Source organism: Zasmidium cellare, assembly GCF_010093935.1.
Source record: "Zasmidium cellare ATCC 36951 unplaced genomic scaffold M409scaffold_39, whole genome shotgun sequence".
NCBI classification, from domain to species: Eukaryota; Fungi; Ascomycota; class Dothideomycetes; order Mycosphaerellales; family Mycosphaerellaceae; genus Zasmidium; species Zasmidium cellare.
The window spans coordinates 231,987-247,030 of record NW_022986983.1 but is presented as its reverse complement, the minus strand read 5'-3'; the positions used below and the strand labels follow the sequence as shown (position 1 = coordinate 247,030).

Sequence of the window (15,044 nt, the reverse complement as noted above, 5' to 3'; positions counted from 1 at the left end):
ATCAGTGCAAGCATGTACTCGACCTTGCCGACAGTGTCAACGATGACGGTCTTGGCCTCGGGCACGATGTCGGTTGGACCGACTCGTTTTGGTGGCTCATACGTATCACGAGCATCGACACGTGCCATGATGTCGTTGATCACATCGGCCAACTCGCCGAAGCCGAGAGACTCGACATCCTCGTGATTGACGTGGTTTGCCACGTTGCCGCGTACCTTGTACAGGAGGCTCTTGATTGCGACGACTTGGTTCTCGAAGAGGCTGAAGTCGTTGCTGGCGTCTTTCTTGACGTCGTACTGTGCGACTGTGGTTTGGTCAGCGGTGCTTTCGCGACAGCCTGTGAAATTCTGCTTACGGGTGGCCAGCCGATCGGCCTTGTCTTCCTCTGCTGTCCGATGGATGTGCTCCCAGCCGGTGAGGTTTGGCAAGGTGCGTGGTGTGGAGAAGTTGGCAGCCACGGTAAGCTCAGGGGTTGTGGTATCGTGAATCTCTCTGGCCGCCATCCTGGATGGCTGTGGCTGGATGGTGTAGCTCGCCATGGTGAGTGCTGGTGATATTGTGGGTTGGTAGTATTGTTGATGTGAGGTAGTGCTGATGAGAGGTAGTGGTGCTGAGAAGTGGTGTTGACGAGAGGTAGTGGTGCTGATGGCAGTCAATATAGTCGATGTTGGACGCTGTTGATGGAAGTTGCTGTTGCCTGTGGATGGTGTTGTTGTTTGAATTCGCTATGAACAGATCCATGACAGGCCCCTATGTGATACTTATAGGTGCTGGCTAAGTGCACACTGGCCAAGTATAGAAATTCAGATGAAAGTTTGGATAGGTGAATAACGTAGCTCGAAACTAGCTTTTTCAGCAGCTGATGATTTCGTAAATGAATGATTGGCCTATTGTTTGCTCACACCTATCACAGGATTTTGTTTAGCTGCTTATCACTTCCCAGGTACCAAACAATCATCTGAAAAGGGTCCAGTGCTAGAGAATAAAGTTTGTGTATGCAGTTTGTAGGTCATCAGGTACAGGTATTAAAAAAAGTTTCTACAATTAGCCTATGGGTATCGAGGGAAAGACACACTCCAACACATCCGAACCAAGAAAATCACTCGCACTCTCACGTCCTGTCCCCTTGGCGTCTATGCCTTGACGAATTTCTTCCCCTCCGTGAAGCCGGGAATCTGCCCGATCATGTAGTCCTTGCCCTTGACCATCGAAACGACGAAGCCAGGGATACCCATCCCGTTGAAAGCTGCCACACCAGCCTTGGGACCGACCTGTAGAAGAAAAAGTCGTTAGCGTCGCTATTACCAATGACTGAAACTCAGGAAACTTACCGGTACAAATTGAGTCTCGGCTGGCTTGAAAGTGTATTTCTTCTCAGCCACGTTGCCAGCCTTGGCGTCTGCCAACAAGTCGTGGGCGATGTTCGCTCCGAGGATTGGGAGGGTGTTGTACATGTTGAGCACGCCGCCAGCGTCCACGGCAGCGACATCTCCGGCGGCGTAGACACGCGCACCAGCTCCATCGACACGGAGCGTCGTAGCGTTCGTCTGCACATATCCTGACTTGGTCTTGAGATTTTCCGGTACGAACTCAGTGTTTGGAGTCACACCATACGCAGGGATGTAGACATCGGTGGTGACAGTCTTGCCGTTATCGAGCGTGACCTCAGTCTTTCCATCTGCCGTTTGTTGACTGCCTGTAGTCTTGGCGTTGTGGACGACAGTGACGCCGTTCTTCTCGAGGAGTTTCTGAGCCTTGGCCGCTCGCGACTCGCTGAAGACGGGAAGGATCTTGGAAGAGCCGGAGTAGAGAGTGACTTTAGCCTTGCCTTTCAAGTGGATGGCCACCTCTCCCGCAATTTCCACACCAACGGGTCCTCCACCTGAGATGAGAACCTCCTTGGCAGATGCGAGCTTCGTGTTGAGATCCTTCAGAGCCTTCAGAGAGATCGAATGGTCACCGTGAAGCGTGGTAGCGGCAGTCGGCGATCGAACACCAGTAGCAATAATCAAAGCGTAGTACTCCAGACTCTCCGAACCGCCCTCGTGCAGCGAAACAGTAACAGTCCTCGCCTCGGTGTCCAAAGCGCTAGCCGTGCCATGGTGGAAGATGATGGAATCCCTCAGATTGCCGTACTGCTTGAAACCATCCATGATAGGAACGAAGCATTGTTCGGCCTTCAAGTTCTGCGGCAGCACAATCTCACGCGGTGCGGCGATGTGCCACCAGAAGTGAGTGGAAGGGTCGACGAGGTGCAGCACATACTTGGTGTCTGCCGTCTTTTGCAGTTGCGGCAAGATGTGCTTGGCGATGTAGTGGGCGGTCCCCAGTCCACTGAAGGACGCTCCGAGAATGACGATGTTGCGGATTTGAGTCATGGTTGATTAGATTTCGAGTCTTTCTGGTGAGTAGTCTGTCGTTCTTAGAAGTGAAGCCGTCTTATAGTCGAGAGGTTCTGTTCAGGATCTCTTGGCCGCTGACACAAACTGTAAGCAGTCCTGAATCCGGGTCTCTGTGCGCAGGGGCTCGAAAGGGCAGTCGTGTCCGTCTGTATATTACAACGGGGAAGGCGAAGAAGTCTTAAGTACAAAACGAGAGTCGACGATGATATATCACAGCAGACGCAGCTACAACAGAAGAAAACGTATTCTCCGAACAGTAATAATAGCACGCTACACAGAGTCGTGGTCGTCAGGAGACAACGCGTGAGGTCCGTGGGTGCATCCGGCTGCCGGGGAGAAGCCTGCCACCAGCAGGGACCAATTTAAGATCCATTTCGCACCCGAATGCGGTTTAGGGAACGACCATTCAATGCATAAATGCCACCATTGGGGTCCACTTTGGTAATCAAACTCGTCGGCGAGGTCGACGAGACCAGTGACAAGTATGGAATTGGTTCCTTGTCTCGTCAGCCACCGGGCCAACCCAAGCGCCATTTGTTTTCACAAAAATCGGCTCGAGGCGAAAGATGCGTTGAAAACAGCGTAGGACACAGACGTTGGTGTGGCGCTCAACGGCTCAGATTCTGTCCGAGCCGATGAGACATCTAGAATGAGTAGTAGCAGTGCCGGCGATATCTGTTCGGTGAAGTTGGATGTCTTTTATTAAGCAGTGCTATCGTGATAAATCTACTGTACATGAAGATGGGAAAAAGTGAAGTTGATTGGAATCACTCTCACAGAAGCCGCCGTTCGGCTCTTCGAATCAACTCCTCGTACACCGTCCAGGTCAAGGCGCTGCTGATAGCCTTGCGACCAATGCGCAGACTGAGACCGCTGAACATGCTCCGTACGCCTTCGTCCCTCAGCATCATCTTCGCCGCCTGTATCATATTCCGATAGCGTCCAGGTGCAATCTGCAGTCGTGTCTTGATCGCATCGAATGGATTCGTCAAGGTAGTCGCAGCCGTCGCCGCCACCACGCCTGATACAAAGTTGATCGAGGCCGAGCTGGATACTGAACGCAAAGCAGCATCTCCAGCAGTTTCTGACACCGCCGACGACAACGCACCAAACTGCGTCTTCGCCTGCTCGTAGATCAACACGTACAGCCCAGCATACGGCGCATCTCTCACGGCAGTAGCTCCAAAACCCGCAAAGAACCCTCGCATACCCTCTCTCGCCACAATATCCCTCGCGGCACCCGCAAGAGACGAGTACGAGTAGTGCGACGACTCATATCTGACCTTCAGCACCGTCATCGGGTTGAGAACAAACCCAGCCGCAACCCGCGCAAAAGCCCCCGTCGTCAAATTCGCCACATTCCCCAACTTCGGCAGCGCAGAAGACCCCTTCACCACCAGCTCACTCTGCGCGGGCGTCACGAGGCCAGGCATCCGGGCGACATACTGCCTCATCTGATTGAGCATGCCAAAGTACAGCGCCGAGCCCAGTCCCGTCCTGATGACCGAAGGCGTCGTGCCTCGCCACAGCTGGCGGATCGGATTGGGGCCATTGAGGACATCGCGAAGGGCGTGCCGTAGAGATGAAGCGTTTGTCTGCTGCACGCGTGTCTTGAGGAGGTCGGCGGGTTGGAGGAGAAAAGCGCTGGCTACACCGGATCCAAGACCGGCGACGAAGTGAAAGCCTGCTTGCAAGAGTAAAGTCAACGGCACGGCTTGGAGAGGCAAAGCGCTGGTGGTGGGATGGGTTTTTGCGTACCTGAACTCGTCTTGCGTTTCGGAGCTCCATCAGACATCGCTGTCCTCAATCAACTATCATCTTCACGCTCCCTCGTGGACTGCCGTCATTTTATGCAGTTGTGCGAATGCGATTGTATTAATGATCAAAACGAAGAATCTTCGGGGTCGAAAGATGACGCTGTAGACTCAGATGCAGGCTTGGCCCGTGCCTCCGATACAGCCCGTCCAGCAAACAACTTCCAAACAAATTCAATGGAGCAAGATATACAACTTTGGGCAGTGGAGAGCTGGGTAAATAACACTATATACTATCTGTACGCTGCAAATTACATTTCCGCAAGATCAAAAGCACAAGTTCCAGTCTGGGTATATCGCAGGGGGTATCTCGCGCCGCCAGAAATATGCATTTCACGACCCAGCTCAGCTTCCTCCGAGCACAACTCGCGAATTATTACAAAGGAAATTTTTGTTTGCGGAACATCCGACAACATGTCTCTCTCACGTAGAGACTTACTCCTCCATTCCTCCCTCATCTTCAAGCTCCGCCTCGAGGCTTCGGAAAGCTGGAGGCTCGGAATCAGCGACATCGTCCAGATCGTCATCTTCAAACGTTTGCATGTCGACCTTGTGGTCTTCAGCATCGCGGTCGTAGCTCTGTTCACGGAACAGTGGTGTGCTCGGACGTTCTGACGTCCCCGAGGTGTGCCTGCTGCGAGGCTTCGCGGCTTCATCAGTTTGGTCCATGGCCGAAGACTTGGATCCTGGTCTGGAATTCAACTGCGGCGGAGGAAGCGACACCGTTCCTTCTGCAGCAGGTGAGCTTCGCAGATTGCTGGCTGGAGGAGTCATGAGTCCGGAGGGGAATCGTGAAGGTGGCTGTGGCTTGGTGTTGACTTTGGATGGCGTGTAAGAACGAGCTCCTGCGCCCGGTCGCTGTTGACTCTTCAAGGCAGAGCTCTCCATGGACTCCCGCCACTTGTTGAAGGCGGACGACAACTGAGCAGCTCGAGGCGAATTCGTCAGGCTGGTGAGACTTGCAAGGGCTTGTCCTCCAAGGCCTCCAGCAGTTTTGTTAGATCGCTCTTTCTCTTGCTGCTCCATCTGAAGATTGGCGCGGATTCGGATCGCAGTATCTCGAACAGTCGCACGATCGAAGTTGGGACGAGACAAAGTGTTGACGAGTTCAGTCAACTCATCACTGCGGAGCGCAAGTAGTTCTCGTAGCCAGTTGATCTCGGTGTCGCGTTCCTTGACCTTTGCAACGCCCTCGTGCTGCACCTGAGCCTCAAGACGTTCGATGCGTGTCTCACGCTCTTGCAGTTGCTCTTGGAGTACGAGTATTGATTCCCGCAACGCCTGTGGGGAGACCTTCTCTGGTATACCAGCTGATGGCAAACCGGCCGACGAGCTTGGAGGAGACAACGTCTTCGAAGCTTTGGCACTCAAGGCAGCGGCCTGGGCGGCGGATTTGGCCACCTCCAAACGCTCTTCGAGATGTGAGACTCTCTCTTGGTAGTGTTGCAGTTTGGCCTCGGACAATGCCAACTTTTCCTTCAAGAGGCCCTCCGTACGTTCCTTGTCCTCAAAGGCCTGCGACAGTGCTCGAGATTGTTGGGTCGTCAACTCTTGAATAGCTGACTCGTACTTGTGGCGTGCTTCGTCCAATGCAACGCTGTTGGAGTGGTTGACCTTGCGAAGGGCCTCCCTTCTCGCAGTCTCTTCTTCCTCCATGAGGTGGTCGTGACGCGCCTTCGCAGTGTCGGCTTCCATCTTGGCATTTTCAAGCTCCGTACGAACTCTTGACAACTCAGTCTCAAGCTCGGCTCTAACGAGATTGACATGGTTGTTCGCGGCCTCGACCTCCGTCTCAAGAGACATACGAGTCCGGTGCACTTCAGCTCGTCCAGACTCCTGGGCGTCGTGGAATTGTCGTTCGAAGCGGACAGCTAGGACCTGTTGTTCAGTCAGGTCGCCTTGCATCTTGCGGACCATCTCATCCAACGATGCATTCGTTGCTCTCAAATGCTCAATCGTATGCTGAGACTCTGCAGCCCCAATGGCGTTGGAGCGCATCACGCGCAATTCGTCCTCAAGCTGCACACGTTCTCTGTTGGCAACCACTTGCTGCGATTCCAAGACCTCGATCTTGGCACGGTAGTCCTCTTCCTTGGACTTCCAGACAGCCTTCTCGCTCGCAAGCTGGCCTGCCGCGGTCGCCATGTCGGAATGGAGCTTCTCAAGTCTGCGCTTCATGCCGCTAGAAGATTCCTGGTAATCTTCATTTTGACGCTCCATCGAGGCGATTGTGTTCTCGAGCTCTTCACGAGCAAGTTTGCCATCGTCAATGTCCTGGCGCCATTTGTTGCTCGACACTCGGTATTCTTCAAGAGTGGCCTGCAAAGCGTCCTTCTCTGCTTCAGCATCTTCCAGTTTGTCTTCTGCTTTTCGGCGGGCATCCTCAGATCTATCCAGACGATCGAGGAGATCCTGGCGTTCTTGTTCCATTGCTCGGATCTTCGACTCCTCGTCCCGAGACGAGTCTCTTAGCAAATTGAGCTCTTCTTCTGCCAGGCGCAGTTGCCGCCTGGCTTCCGTCTCTCGCTCCTCGATTGCACGGCGGTGGTTAGCCTCCTCAAGCGCTCCAGCAAGTGTCTCGTTGAGGCGACCCTCCAGTTCAGAGAGCTCTCGGCGATGCGTCTCCTTGCTTTCATCAAGAGCAATAGGTACAACAGCCTGACTTTGTCGGTTCAGGGAGTCTTCCACAACGGCACGAATATCATCAAGTTCCAAGCTGGCAGATGCAGCTCTGGCGAAGGAAACCTTCATATCCGCCAAGACAGAGTGAAGCTCAGCAACGTCGATGGCGGTCTGCGAGCGTACAGGGCTCTGCTCACGGAGTGCTTCCAAGACGACAGCCTTGATTTGATCGACACGCTTGTCTCGTCCACGGGAGATGGGTCGCTGTTTCTGCTCATCAGAGCCTTCATCCTCGTCGTCAGCATCGCTCTCCACATTCGAAGAGCTTCGCTGTAGCTTGAGATCTGTAGAGCGGTTACCACGGCCGACGTTGTTCTGAATATGCCGCAGACTCTCTTCGAGAGGCTGAAGACGCTGTTCGACGACACGGCCGATAATACTATCGATGTGACTGTCGAAGAAGTTGCTGCGTTGTTGCAGCTTCTCCTCATCAGGAGGCGAGAGCATGCCGGACCAGTCGCTCGTTGGAGCTTCCTCTGCTCTGTTGAGCTGGCGAACCTGAGGCCAACCATTGAGATCCTGACCTACGCTTTCAGGACGCTCGAGAGCAGCATCCAGCTGCTTGCGGTCTGGACTGGGGCTCGGAGCATCGCTGCGCGACCACTCACCCAGGTAAGTCACGCCCTTCATGGGATGAGAACCAGGGCTTGGCAATCGGGCTGGCGAAGCATCTCTGACGGTCTCCTTCTCTGAATCATCTGCGTTGAGCTGACGCATAACAGCATCGATCTCATCAAATGACGGCTCATGGTTTTCAACCTTGTCAATGCGTTCCTGTGAAGAGAACTCCACCGGCGGCGGAGGTCTAGCAGAGGATGGAGCGAAATCACGCTGCAGAGTAGCGTGCTCTCGAATGGGAGACACAGAAGGTGTACCATCTTCCCTGATCTCGCCTTCTTCCAATTCACTGATCGAGTTGAAGTGTTCATGGTGCTTTTCGTTTGGCTCTTCTTCGACTGGTGGACCTCCGGGAGGCTGGAATGGCCTGGCCAATGCAGACAACGAGCTCGAGTGCTTGTGCTTGTGGTGTGTTTCTTTCTCAGCAGGCTTGTCAGCGACTGTCGTCGCCTCGGGAACGTCGTCTTCCTTGGTAGGTTGGGTGCTGACATCTTCCTCGGGCTTCTCGGCGATTGCTTCAAGGCCTGCTGGGGTGTCTTCTGGGGCTTGCTCCGCGCCTGCGGTCGTTGCGCTACTGACATTCGATCCAAGAACTTTCTCCGGTGGCACTGGTAGAGCAGGAGCCGCGCTTGGCTCTGCAAAGAGTGGCACTTGATCGCCATCGTCGCCGATCTTGCGCGCCTGTTTCCTCTTCGCATCGCCTTGAGCCACACGTCCTTCATCGTCCTCGAAGTCGGTGCCAGATCCAACATTTTGAGCTTCTTCAGGACGAACGATAGCAATGGCCTTTGACCTCCGGGCCGGCTTGACGATATCGGGAACGTCGATCTTGCCAAAGATGCTTGGCAGTTCATCGACAATGTTCTTCTTGGATGCTTCTTCAGCAGTGCCATTGGTCTTGAACGTTGGCCCCGAGGACGAGAAGCTGAATTCAGAAATGACCGGCTTGAATGACGGCGCGTTGGCGTTGAAGGAACCGGAAGATTGATGCCGACGATGAGTCTGGGCGCTCTGTTCATTCGCTGCGGGTGCAGGTGCGCCGAAAGTGAATGTAGACTGTGGAGGTTGGAAAGCGCCAGGCTGTTGGAAAGTCGGCGCTGGCTGGAAGCTTGCTCCAGGTTGAAAGTTAGCGCCAGGGTTGAAGGTAAAGGAGGGCGCTGCCACATTGAATCGGGAAGCGCTCTTCTTGCGGCTATGTGCCGTTTCTTGAACAGGATGCTCGGAGCCGAGAGGATCTCGTTCAACAGGCTGAGGTGGCATCTGAGTTTGGAAGCCATTCGACTTCGGATACGGCAGGATCGATGGCTGCTCTTCCTCCTCAGTGACCTCGATCCAGTCTCTGCTTGCAGCCTTTTGCCGTTGTTCAGCTTCGAGAAGTTCTCGCTCGAGGCCTTCGCTGATGTTGTGGCGGTGACCTCTTGGAGTCGGGACCGCGATTTCGGTGTTTGCCTGAACTCTCTTATGTGGTGGAACGTAAGTCGGAGGAGTTGACCCCTCCATATCCTCTTCTTCCTCGTCTTCATCTTCAGGCAGCTCCGGCAGTGCGGGAGTTGGACGAAGACTAGAGCCTTGCGACATGAATGTTTGCTGCATCATTGGCTGCTGCATGGACTGAGAGTACGCGTGCTGTCTCCGCCTCTGGTCGTCCACCAAACCTCTACTGTAATCTTGAGGAGATTGAGGTAACATTTGTTGGTTCAAGGGCGAACCAGGGCCGCGCATAGAGCCAAGTTCCTGTCTAAGAGCAGAAATCTGGGCAGGTGAGCCGCCACGCGGCAAGCCTGACAACGCAAGTTGTTGCTGTGGGGAGAAAGGCTGCAAGCCAGGGATCCCTGGGGACTGTGGTTGCGGTGGCTGCTGTAGCTGGGGAAGGCCAATGGGACCAGTGAAAGTTGAGTGTCGGTGCATATGTCCGAATGGTCCGTTCAGAGGCGAAGCTGGAGAAGCAACAGACATTGTGTGTGAGTGACCACGAACAAGTCCTGGACGGCCCATGCTACTGCTACCGGCCGATGCTGTCGGCAGTGGCGGCGAGAAAGGTAGGGGCGGATACTGCTGAGACGATTGTCGAGACATATCTTGCGCAGGCGCCGGTGGCTGCGGTGGTTCTTCAATCCCAAGAGTCACACCAAGGGCAGCCAATTTCTGTTCGGTGAGCCAGTCTGTGTATGCTCTCCACTTCTGAAGATCCGGCAGGAGCACCTTGTACTCTTCTCGATTTGGTGCTTGACGGGACTCTGTTTCATCTGGAAAGATGGCTCTGACTTGAGCAGGATCACCAGCAGCTTCCTCGTAAGTCAAATCGTAGCCTAGGACGTTGTAGCCCGCATCTTGAAACTGCTTCAACCGCTCTTGAACTTCGACTTCGCTCAGGGGCTGGGATATGCCAGCTGCATCGAAGTCGATTCTTGGTATGGAAATAACAATGTTCTTCCCTCGCCAGCTCACGCGCTTCCTGAGGCGAGGAGGTTCCAGATGCTGCGTAGTCACGGGTGGATTGGGTTGTAGAGTCTCGCCAGGCGTAGTCGTCTCTGGCACATCAGGTTCAGCTGTATCCACTGGAACGTCAACTGGCTCATGCCCCGTGTCTGGCAATGCTGCATCCTTTTGTTCCTCCTCGACCTCCTCCGGCATCTCGTTGCTCTTGCCATCCATTTGAACGTCAGGAGACGTGCTTGCAATTTGAGTGGTTGGAGTAGCCTCTTCCTGCGTCTCTGGTATCGTCTCCGATGCACCATCTTGTTCTGCTGGCGGCTCCGGCGTGGGAGCCCACCTGGAAGCGAAAACGCCGTCTGTTGGCTTCTCTGCAACCTCTTGAGGGTTTGACGGCTCCTCTGCGTTGGCTTCTGGCTTCTCGGCCTTCTCCTGTTCTTGTTGCTCTTCCGGATCTGGCTCTGGTGTGTCTGCCCATCTTGACGCAGTTATGCCTTCGACTGGCTTCTCCTCAACATCGTCCTGTTCTTTCTTCTCACTTGGCTCAAACTCCGCAGCGTCTGCCCATCTGGAGGAAAGTACACCATCCTTCGGCTTCGTGTCCTCTCCCACCGGCCTAGCCTGTTGCTGTTGGTCGAATGCCGGCTCCGGCGTCGCCGCCCATCGTGAATCTAGCAAGCTTGCCATATTATCAGGTTTCTGTCCACGTAGGGTATTCCAAAAGGACTGCTGGTCCAATGTCCGATTGTTCTCCCGGGATTTATGCCCAAGCCTGCTAACTCTATCTCTAGAGTGCTGTATCGAGCTCGAAGAAGACGGTGCGCGAGGTCTTCTACTTTCGCTATCAGATCTGCTGTGCACCGACTCGTCGCTCCACCAATGTATACGTTCTGACTGCTCCTCCCGCTGTGGCAGTTGGACCCAACGTTGCGTACGCGAGCGTGGAGTTTGCGAGTGGTCGGGGACTGGCTGATAGATGCCCAATGCCGATGTATCGTGTTGAGGAAGACTGAGGTCGCTAAGGCGACTTGGAATCAAGTGCTCTAGTCCAAAGCTTGGTGTAGGCGAGAGCTCGTTGGCGTCTTCGCTCGCAGTCTGCTCAGAGACAGCGGTACGTGCGGATCGCGACAATTGAGACGGCGAGAGGTCGTATGGCGAGCCCCACGCAGCAGTGTAGTATGCAGAACTGGTATCTCTACTCCTTAAGCTCGCAGGCGTTCGTGGAGGAGGCAGACGCGCGATCTCCGGGCTCAATCCCTCGTGCAGCAACGAAGACTCAGGATGGTCGGCTACAATGCCATCATACTTGACAATGGGCGGCGACGTAGGCGGTTGTGCTGAGGACGTGGTGGCGGTTGTGCCTGGGTCGATCGGTGGTTAGCGATGCCCAACGCCCGCGAGCCAGAGGATTGCTGCAACGACCGACCTTCCACGTTTCCAACGACCGCAGAGCGACTACGAATCGCTCATCGACGGTATACCGTCTTCCACACACTCCAGCTGGATGTATAACGCGTCGAGATGTGTATTTCGCAGGGGTAGCTGCCGTGCCGACGCGGTCAGACGGCGGGTGAATTTCTGGTCCAAAAAGTATGCTCAACAAAAGAGAGGACGGGGGTTGGGTCAAGGAGCGACAATCGCCATCAAAAACAGACGCATAAGAGCATTAAGCACGCATCGAGAGTGAGGAAGAACGACAGCGACAACAGGTGCTTGCGGTGCCCGTCGATGCGGATGTATATGGACGGAGAGGTGTGGTGCGCAGTAGAGGTGTGCTACAGGCACCGAAGATTCCCCTGGCACTCGCCTCGGTCTAAGTTTGATCTCACAGCCCTATCAAATGAGCGATCGCCACGTTCTTGGGCCACAATGCTTCTCATCGATGTCATGTTTTTTGTCCTGTCACCATCCTCAAGAAATAGTGAAGGATCACATTGGTTTCGCTTTTGCTTGTTGCTCAATCTCATATCTATCACGCTTCTACAGCAGGAGCAGAAAGGCCGTCATCTTTCATACCATTCAACCAATCCATCGTAAACCCGCCAGTCTCACCACTCATCGCTGCATATCCGTCTTCCAGCGACCACACATCGCCCGCCGCATCGAGGTTGATCAAATTGTCAAAGTCGTGCTCAAAATCAGGCTGTATGCCCAGGTCCACCTGCTCCCCAGCGTTCTGATTCTCAGAATCCGGTGGCGTCGATGCTAGATACGAGTTCAGCTTCCGTGCAATGTCGTCGTCGGTGAGTTGGTCGTTCTCGAATGACGTTCGGGAATCATCCGGCGGTGGGGTGAGCGCACCTGTTTCTTGCCCAGCTGGCATGAGCTGCATTCTGCGGCCAGCATCGACGAGGCCTTGGGCCGACGTAATGATGTTTCGCGGCTCCTTGATCTCATCCGACTTTTGGGGCAGTGTGATTTCTGCTTTGCGGATCGCTGCCTCGAGGAACGCCGTAGAGTAGTCGGCGGCAGCGTAGATGTCTCTCAGCTTGCCCATGATCTGCATGCATTGGCAAAAGCCTTGCAAACTCGTCCTTCGAGTCGATTCATCTGGGGCCTTGATATCCAGCAAGTGGATGATGATGGCAGGCAGGAGAACAGTAACACCCGTCGTTGGAAGATATCTCACCATGTCGAGGTTGAACAGCCCGTAAGCAATGTTCGTAATCTCGTTCGCCGCAAGCCTGACTGCTTTTCGAGATTGTTCGAGCATGTCTGACTGTGTCTGCCTCGGGGGTATTGCTGTCGACGGCAATACTTGCGGGCGGTGCAGGGCGGAAAGTGTTGCGTAGTAGATCATGTGCAGCAAAGAACGGTTCAGCACGATGCTGTCCAGTCCAGAATCAACATCCTGCCATGACGGAACCGCATACTGAGCTTCAGCAGGCAGCTCGTTCTTCCAATCTTGGAGCTCCTTATCGCAGGTCTGCACTTCGTTGACCTCTGGGTCTCGCTTTCTAGCAAGACGGAAAGTTGTCTGGGTGCTACCCTCTTCGCTCAGCACACCGTGGTTGCTGTTGAGTACCGAGTATTGCACAGACAGCACATGGCTCATACAGATGCAGAGCTTGGCGCTCTCGATGCACATCAGTGCCAACTGATTTTGCATCCCAACATCTCGTAGAAGTCTGCAATCAGCCGGAATGCAAGAGATGCCGTCTGGAAGCACCGTCGACTCGAAATCGTTGATCGTAAGCATCGGCACATCGAAATCTGCGTTCTTGATGCGAGTCGGTCGCCGCATGCCAAGAGCCACGAGACGATCGCGCATGTATGTCGACCACCAGATGCGCTTCCACAGTTTCTTTCTCGAATCATCCATCGCAGCAGATTTGTCTGGGTTTCGATGGAGGCCGATCGTGTGTGAAAGAGAGACTGCGATGCCCATCCAATGATGACTATCCTTCTGATCGTCTGGCGTCTCGTACCAATATGTCATCAGCAGCAGAGACTGGATCAGTGAAATGCGATCGATCTCAATATCGAAGTCGTATAACAATCTCGTCTTTTGAAAGAAGTCTCGCCGTGCGTCTCTGCGGGTGGCGTATCCAGCGGCCCTTAACAAGCTCGCGTCGACAGTCGCAATGCCCGTAAACATGATCGCTTGAAAGAGCAACAAGCTCACAGGAGCAGTGCCGTCATTTCGATCGATCGTCGCGACCAGCTCGTGTACGTTCAACAACGGCATGAAGGGGTGAATGAACTCCACAAAGTTCCGCAGCAGCTCGTTTCGCAATGGCTCAGGCGGTATTGTCAGAGCACCCTTCTTCTCGAGATACACCAGATCTTCGGGGTCGAGCTTCGAAGGGAGAGGTTTAATGAATAGAGGCAGGTTGTAGGAGGGCAGAATGGGTGGCATTAGGCCGGCCATGAGAGGTGCAGGGTCGGACACGGATGGTTTCTGACCAATTCGTTGCAGATTCATGACCATGTCAGGCGCGTAGATGGATGGTCTCGGTGTTTGTGCACTCAAGCTCATGTCTCTACCAAGGTCTTGATCTACGGCACTCGTCAGTACAGGCCAGTCCGCTGGAGATGATGGCAACTGACACAAAGCGTGCGGTACATGTTCAGAGCGCTTGATGGGCTCGTATGGCGGTTGTGCGGACATGGGAAACATCGGCGACTTGTAAGGAAGACCGCCTTTCGTCTGACCTGGCGAGCCTTCGATGCCGTTGGTAGGCCATTTCCTGAAGCCTCGTGAGCATGCCTGCTGCCAAAGCGGGCCAAGAGGAACCTCAACTTACTTCTTGCGCTTGCTTTCCGACACGATGCATTCGACCTCATCAAGACGGCAATTCGTGCACGGCGGGCCATGCTCAACGACGTTACATCTCACTTTGCGTGAGCGACAACATTGGCAGGCTTTGGAAGCTCTTCTCTTGACGCTCTTCGCTGGGCGCATGCCATTGGCTTTCAGACCTGCATCGGCAGCTGTCCGCTTCGCTGGTTGGGTCTGCACTTCGACTGTATCCGAGGGCGAGGACGAAGCCTCTGAGGGAGCATGCGCGTCCATGGCTATGGAGCCCATTGTTGGGTGTAGGTAAGCAGCAGGGCGAGAACACAGGAGTGCGAGAGTAGGTAATCGAGGACGGAGTGGAAAAGAAAGCACGTCGACGAGAGACAGCCAGAAGAAGCGCCAAACCTTAGGTCCCGCGATCCACCAGAGGGGCAGGGTGGATGATATAAAACGAGTCCTAGCGCGCGAGTTATCTCCGCCAAGTCATTGGATGGCCATTGCAGTGAGAGGAACACATGCACGATCCACGCAGACCAGGCCAGTAGCGCGTCCCTTGTGCTTCGGCTTACCTGCGCTGCCAGCATGATGAGATGATGCGAAGACGCTCGACATGCCCGACATCCAGCATCATATCCCGCGGTCTCCGCGCACCTCTGTACCTGTCGCCATGCTTTGTACCACTTGATCAGTGAGCAAGGCTGCTGCCGCGTCCTCGCCATTGTGGACAATTATGTAGACGCTGCCGTTGGAAAAGTCTGGAGTCCCCACAGCCACTAGTGCGAGTGCTGGTGGAGGTGGGAGACGCCGGGAACGACGTTGCTTGGGAGTTGGAGCACCCACAAAAGCACCACTTCA

General features: G+C 54.4%; 3 protein-coding genes across 3 annotated transcripts; all 3 read right to left on the bottom strand.

Annotated features, from left to right (window-relative positions):
- Nucleotides 1–1,133: 1,133 nt before the first annotated feature.
- On the bottom strand, nucleotides 1,134–2,378 carry M409DRAFT_27851 (uncharacterized protein; the record flags this gene model as incomplete). Its single annotated transcript, XM_033808756.1, has 2 exons — nucleotides 1,134–1,271; nucleotides 1,332–2,378. 2 exons carry the CDS (start codon nucleotides 2,376–2,378, stop codon nucleotides 1,134–1,136), a joined length of 1,185 nt encoding a protein of 394 aa, XP_033662683.1.
- A 797-nt stretch (nucleotides 2,379–3,175) lies between these two features.
- On the bottom strand, nucleotides 3,176–4,197 carry M409DRAFT_69592 (uncharacterized protein; the record flags this gene model as incomplete). The annotated part of the gene is made up of 2 exons (XM_033818365.1): nucleotides 3,176–4,086; nucleotides 4,161–4,197. 2 exons carry the CDS (start codon nucleotides 4,195–4,197, stop codon nucleotides 3,176–3,178), a joined length of 948 nt encoding a protein of 315 aa, XP_033662682.1.
- A 454-nt stretch (nucleotides 4,198–4,651) lies between these two features.
- M409DRAFT_27849 (uncharacterized protein) lies at nucleotides 4,652–14,480 on the bottom strand (the record flags this gene model as incomplete). The annotated part of the gene is made up of 4 exons (XM_033808755.1): nucleotides 4,652–11,310; nucleotides 11,966–13,948; nucleotides 14,000–14,139; nucleotides 14,197–14,480. The coding sequence occupies 4 exons, from the start codon at nucleotides 14,478–14,480 to the stop codon at nucleotides 4,652–4,654; spliced, it is 9,066 nt and encodes a 3,021-aa protein (XP_033662681.1).
- Between the last annotated feature and the right edge of the window lie 564 nt (nucleotides 14,481–15,044).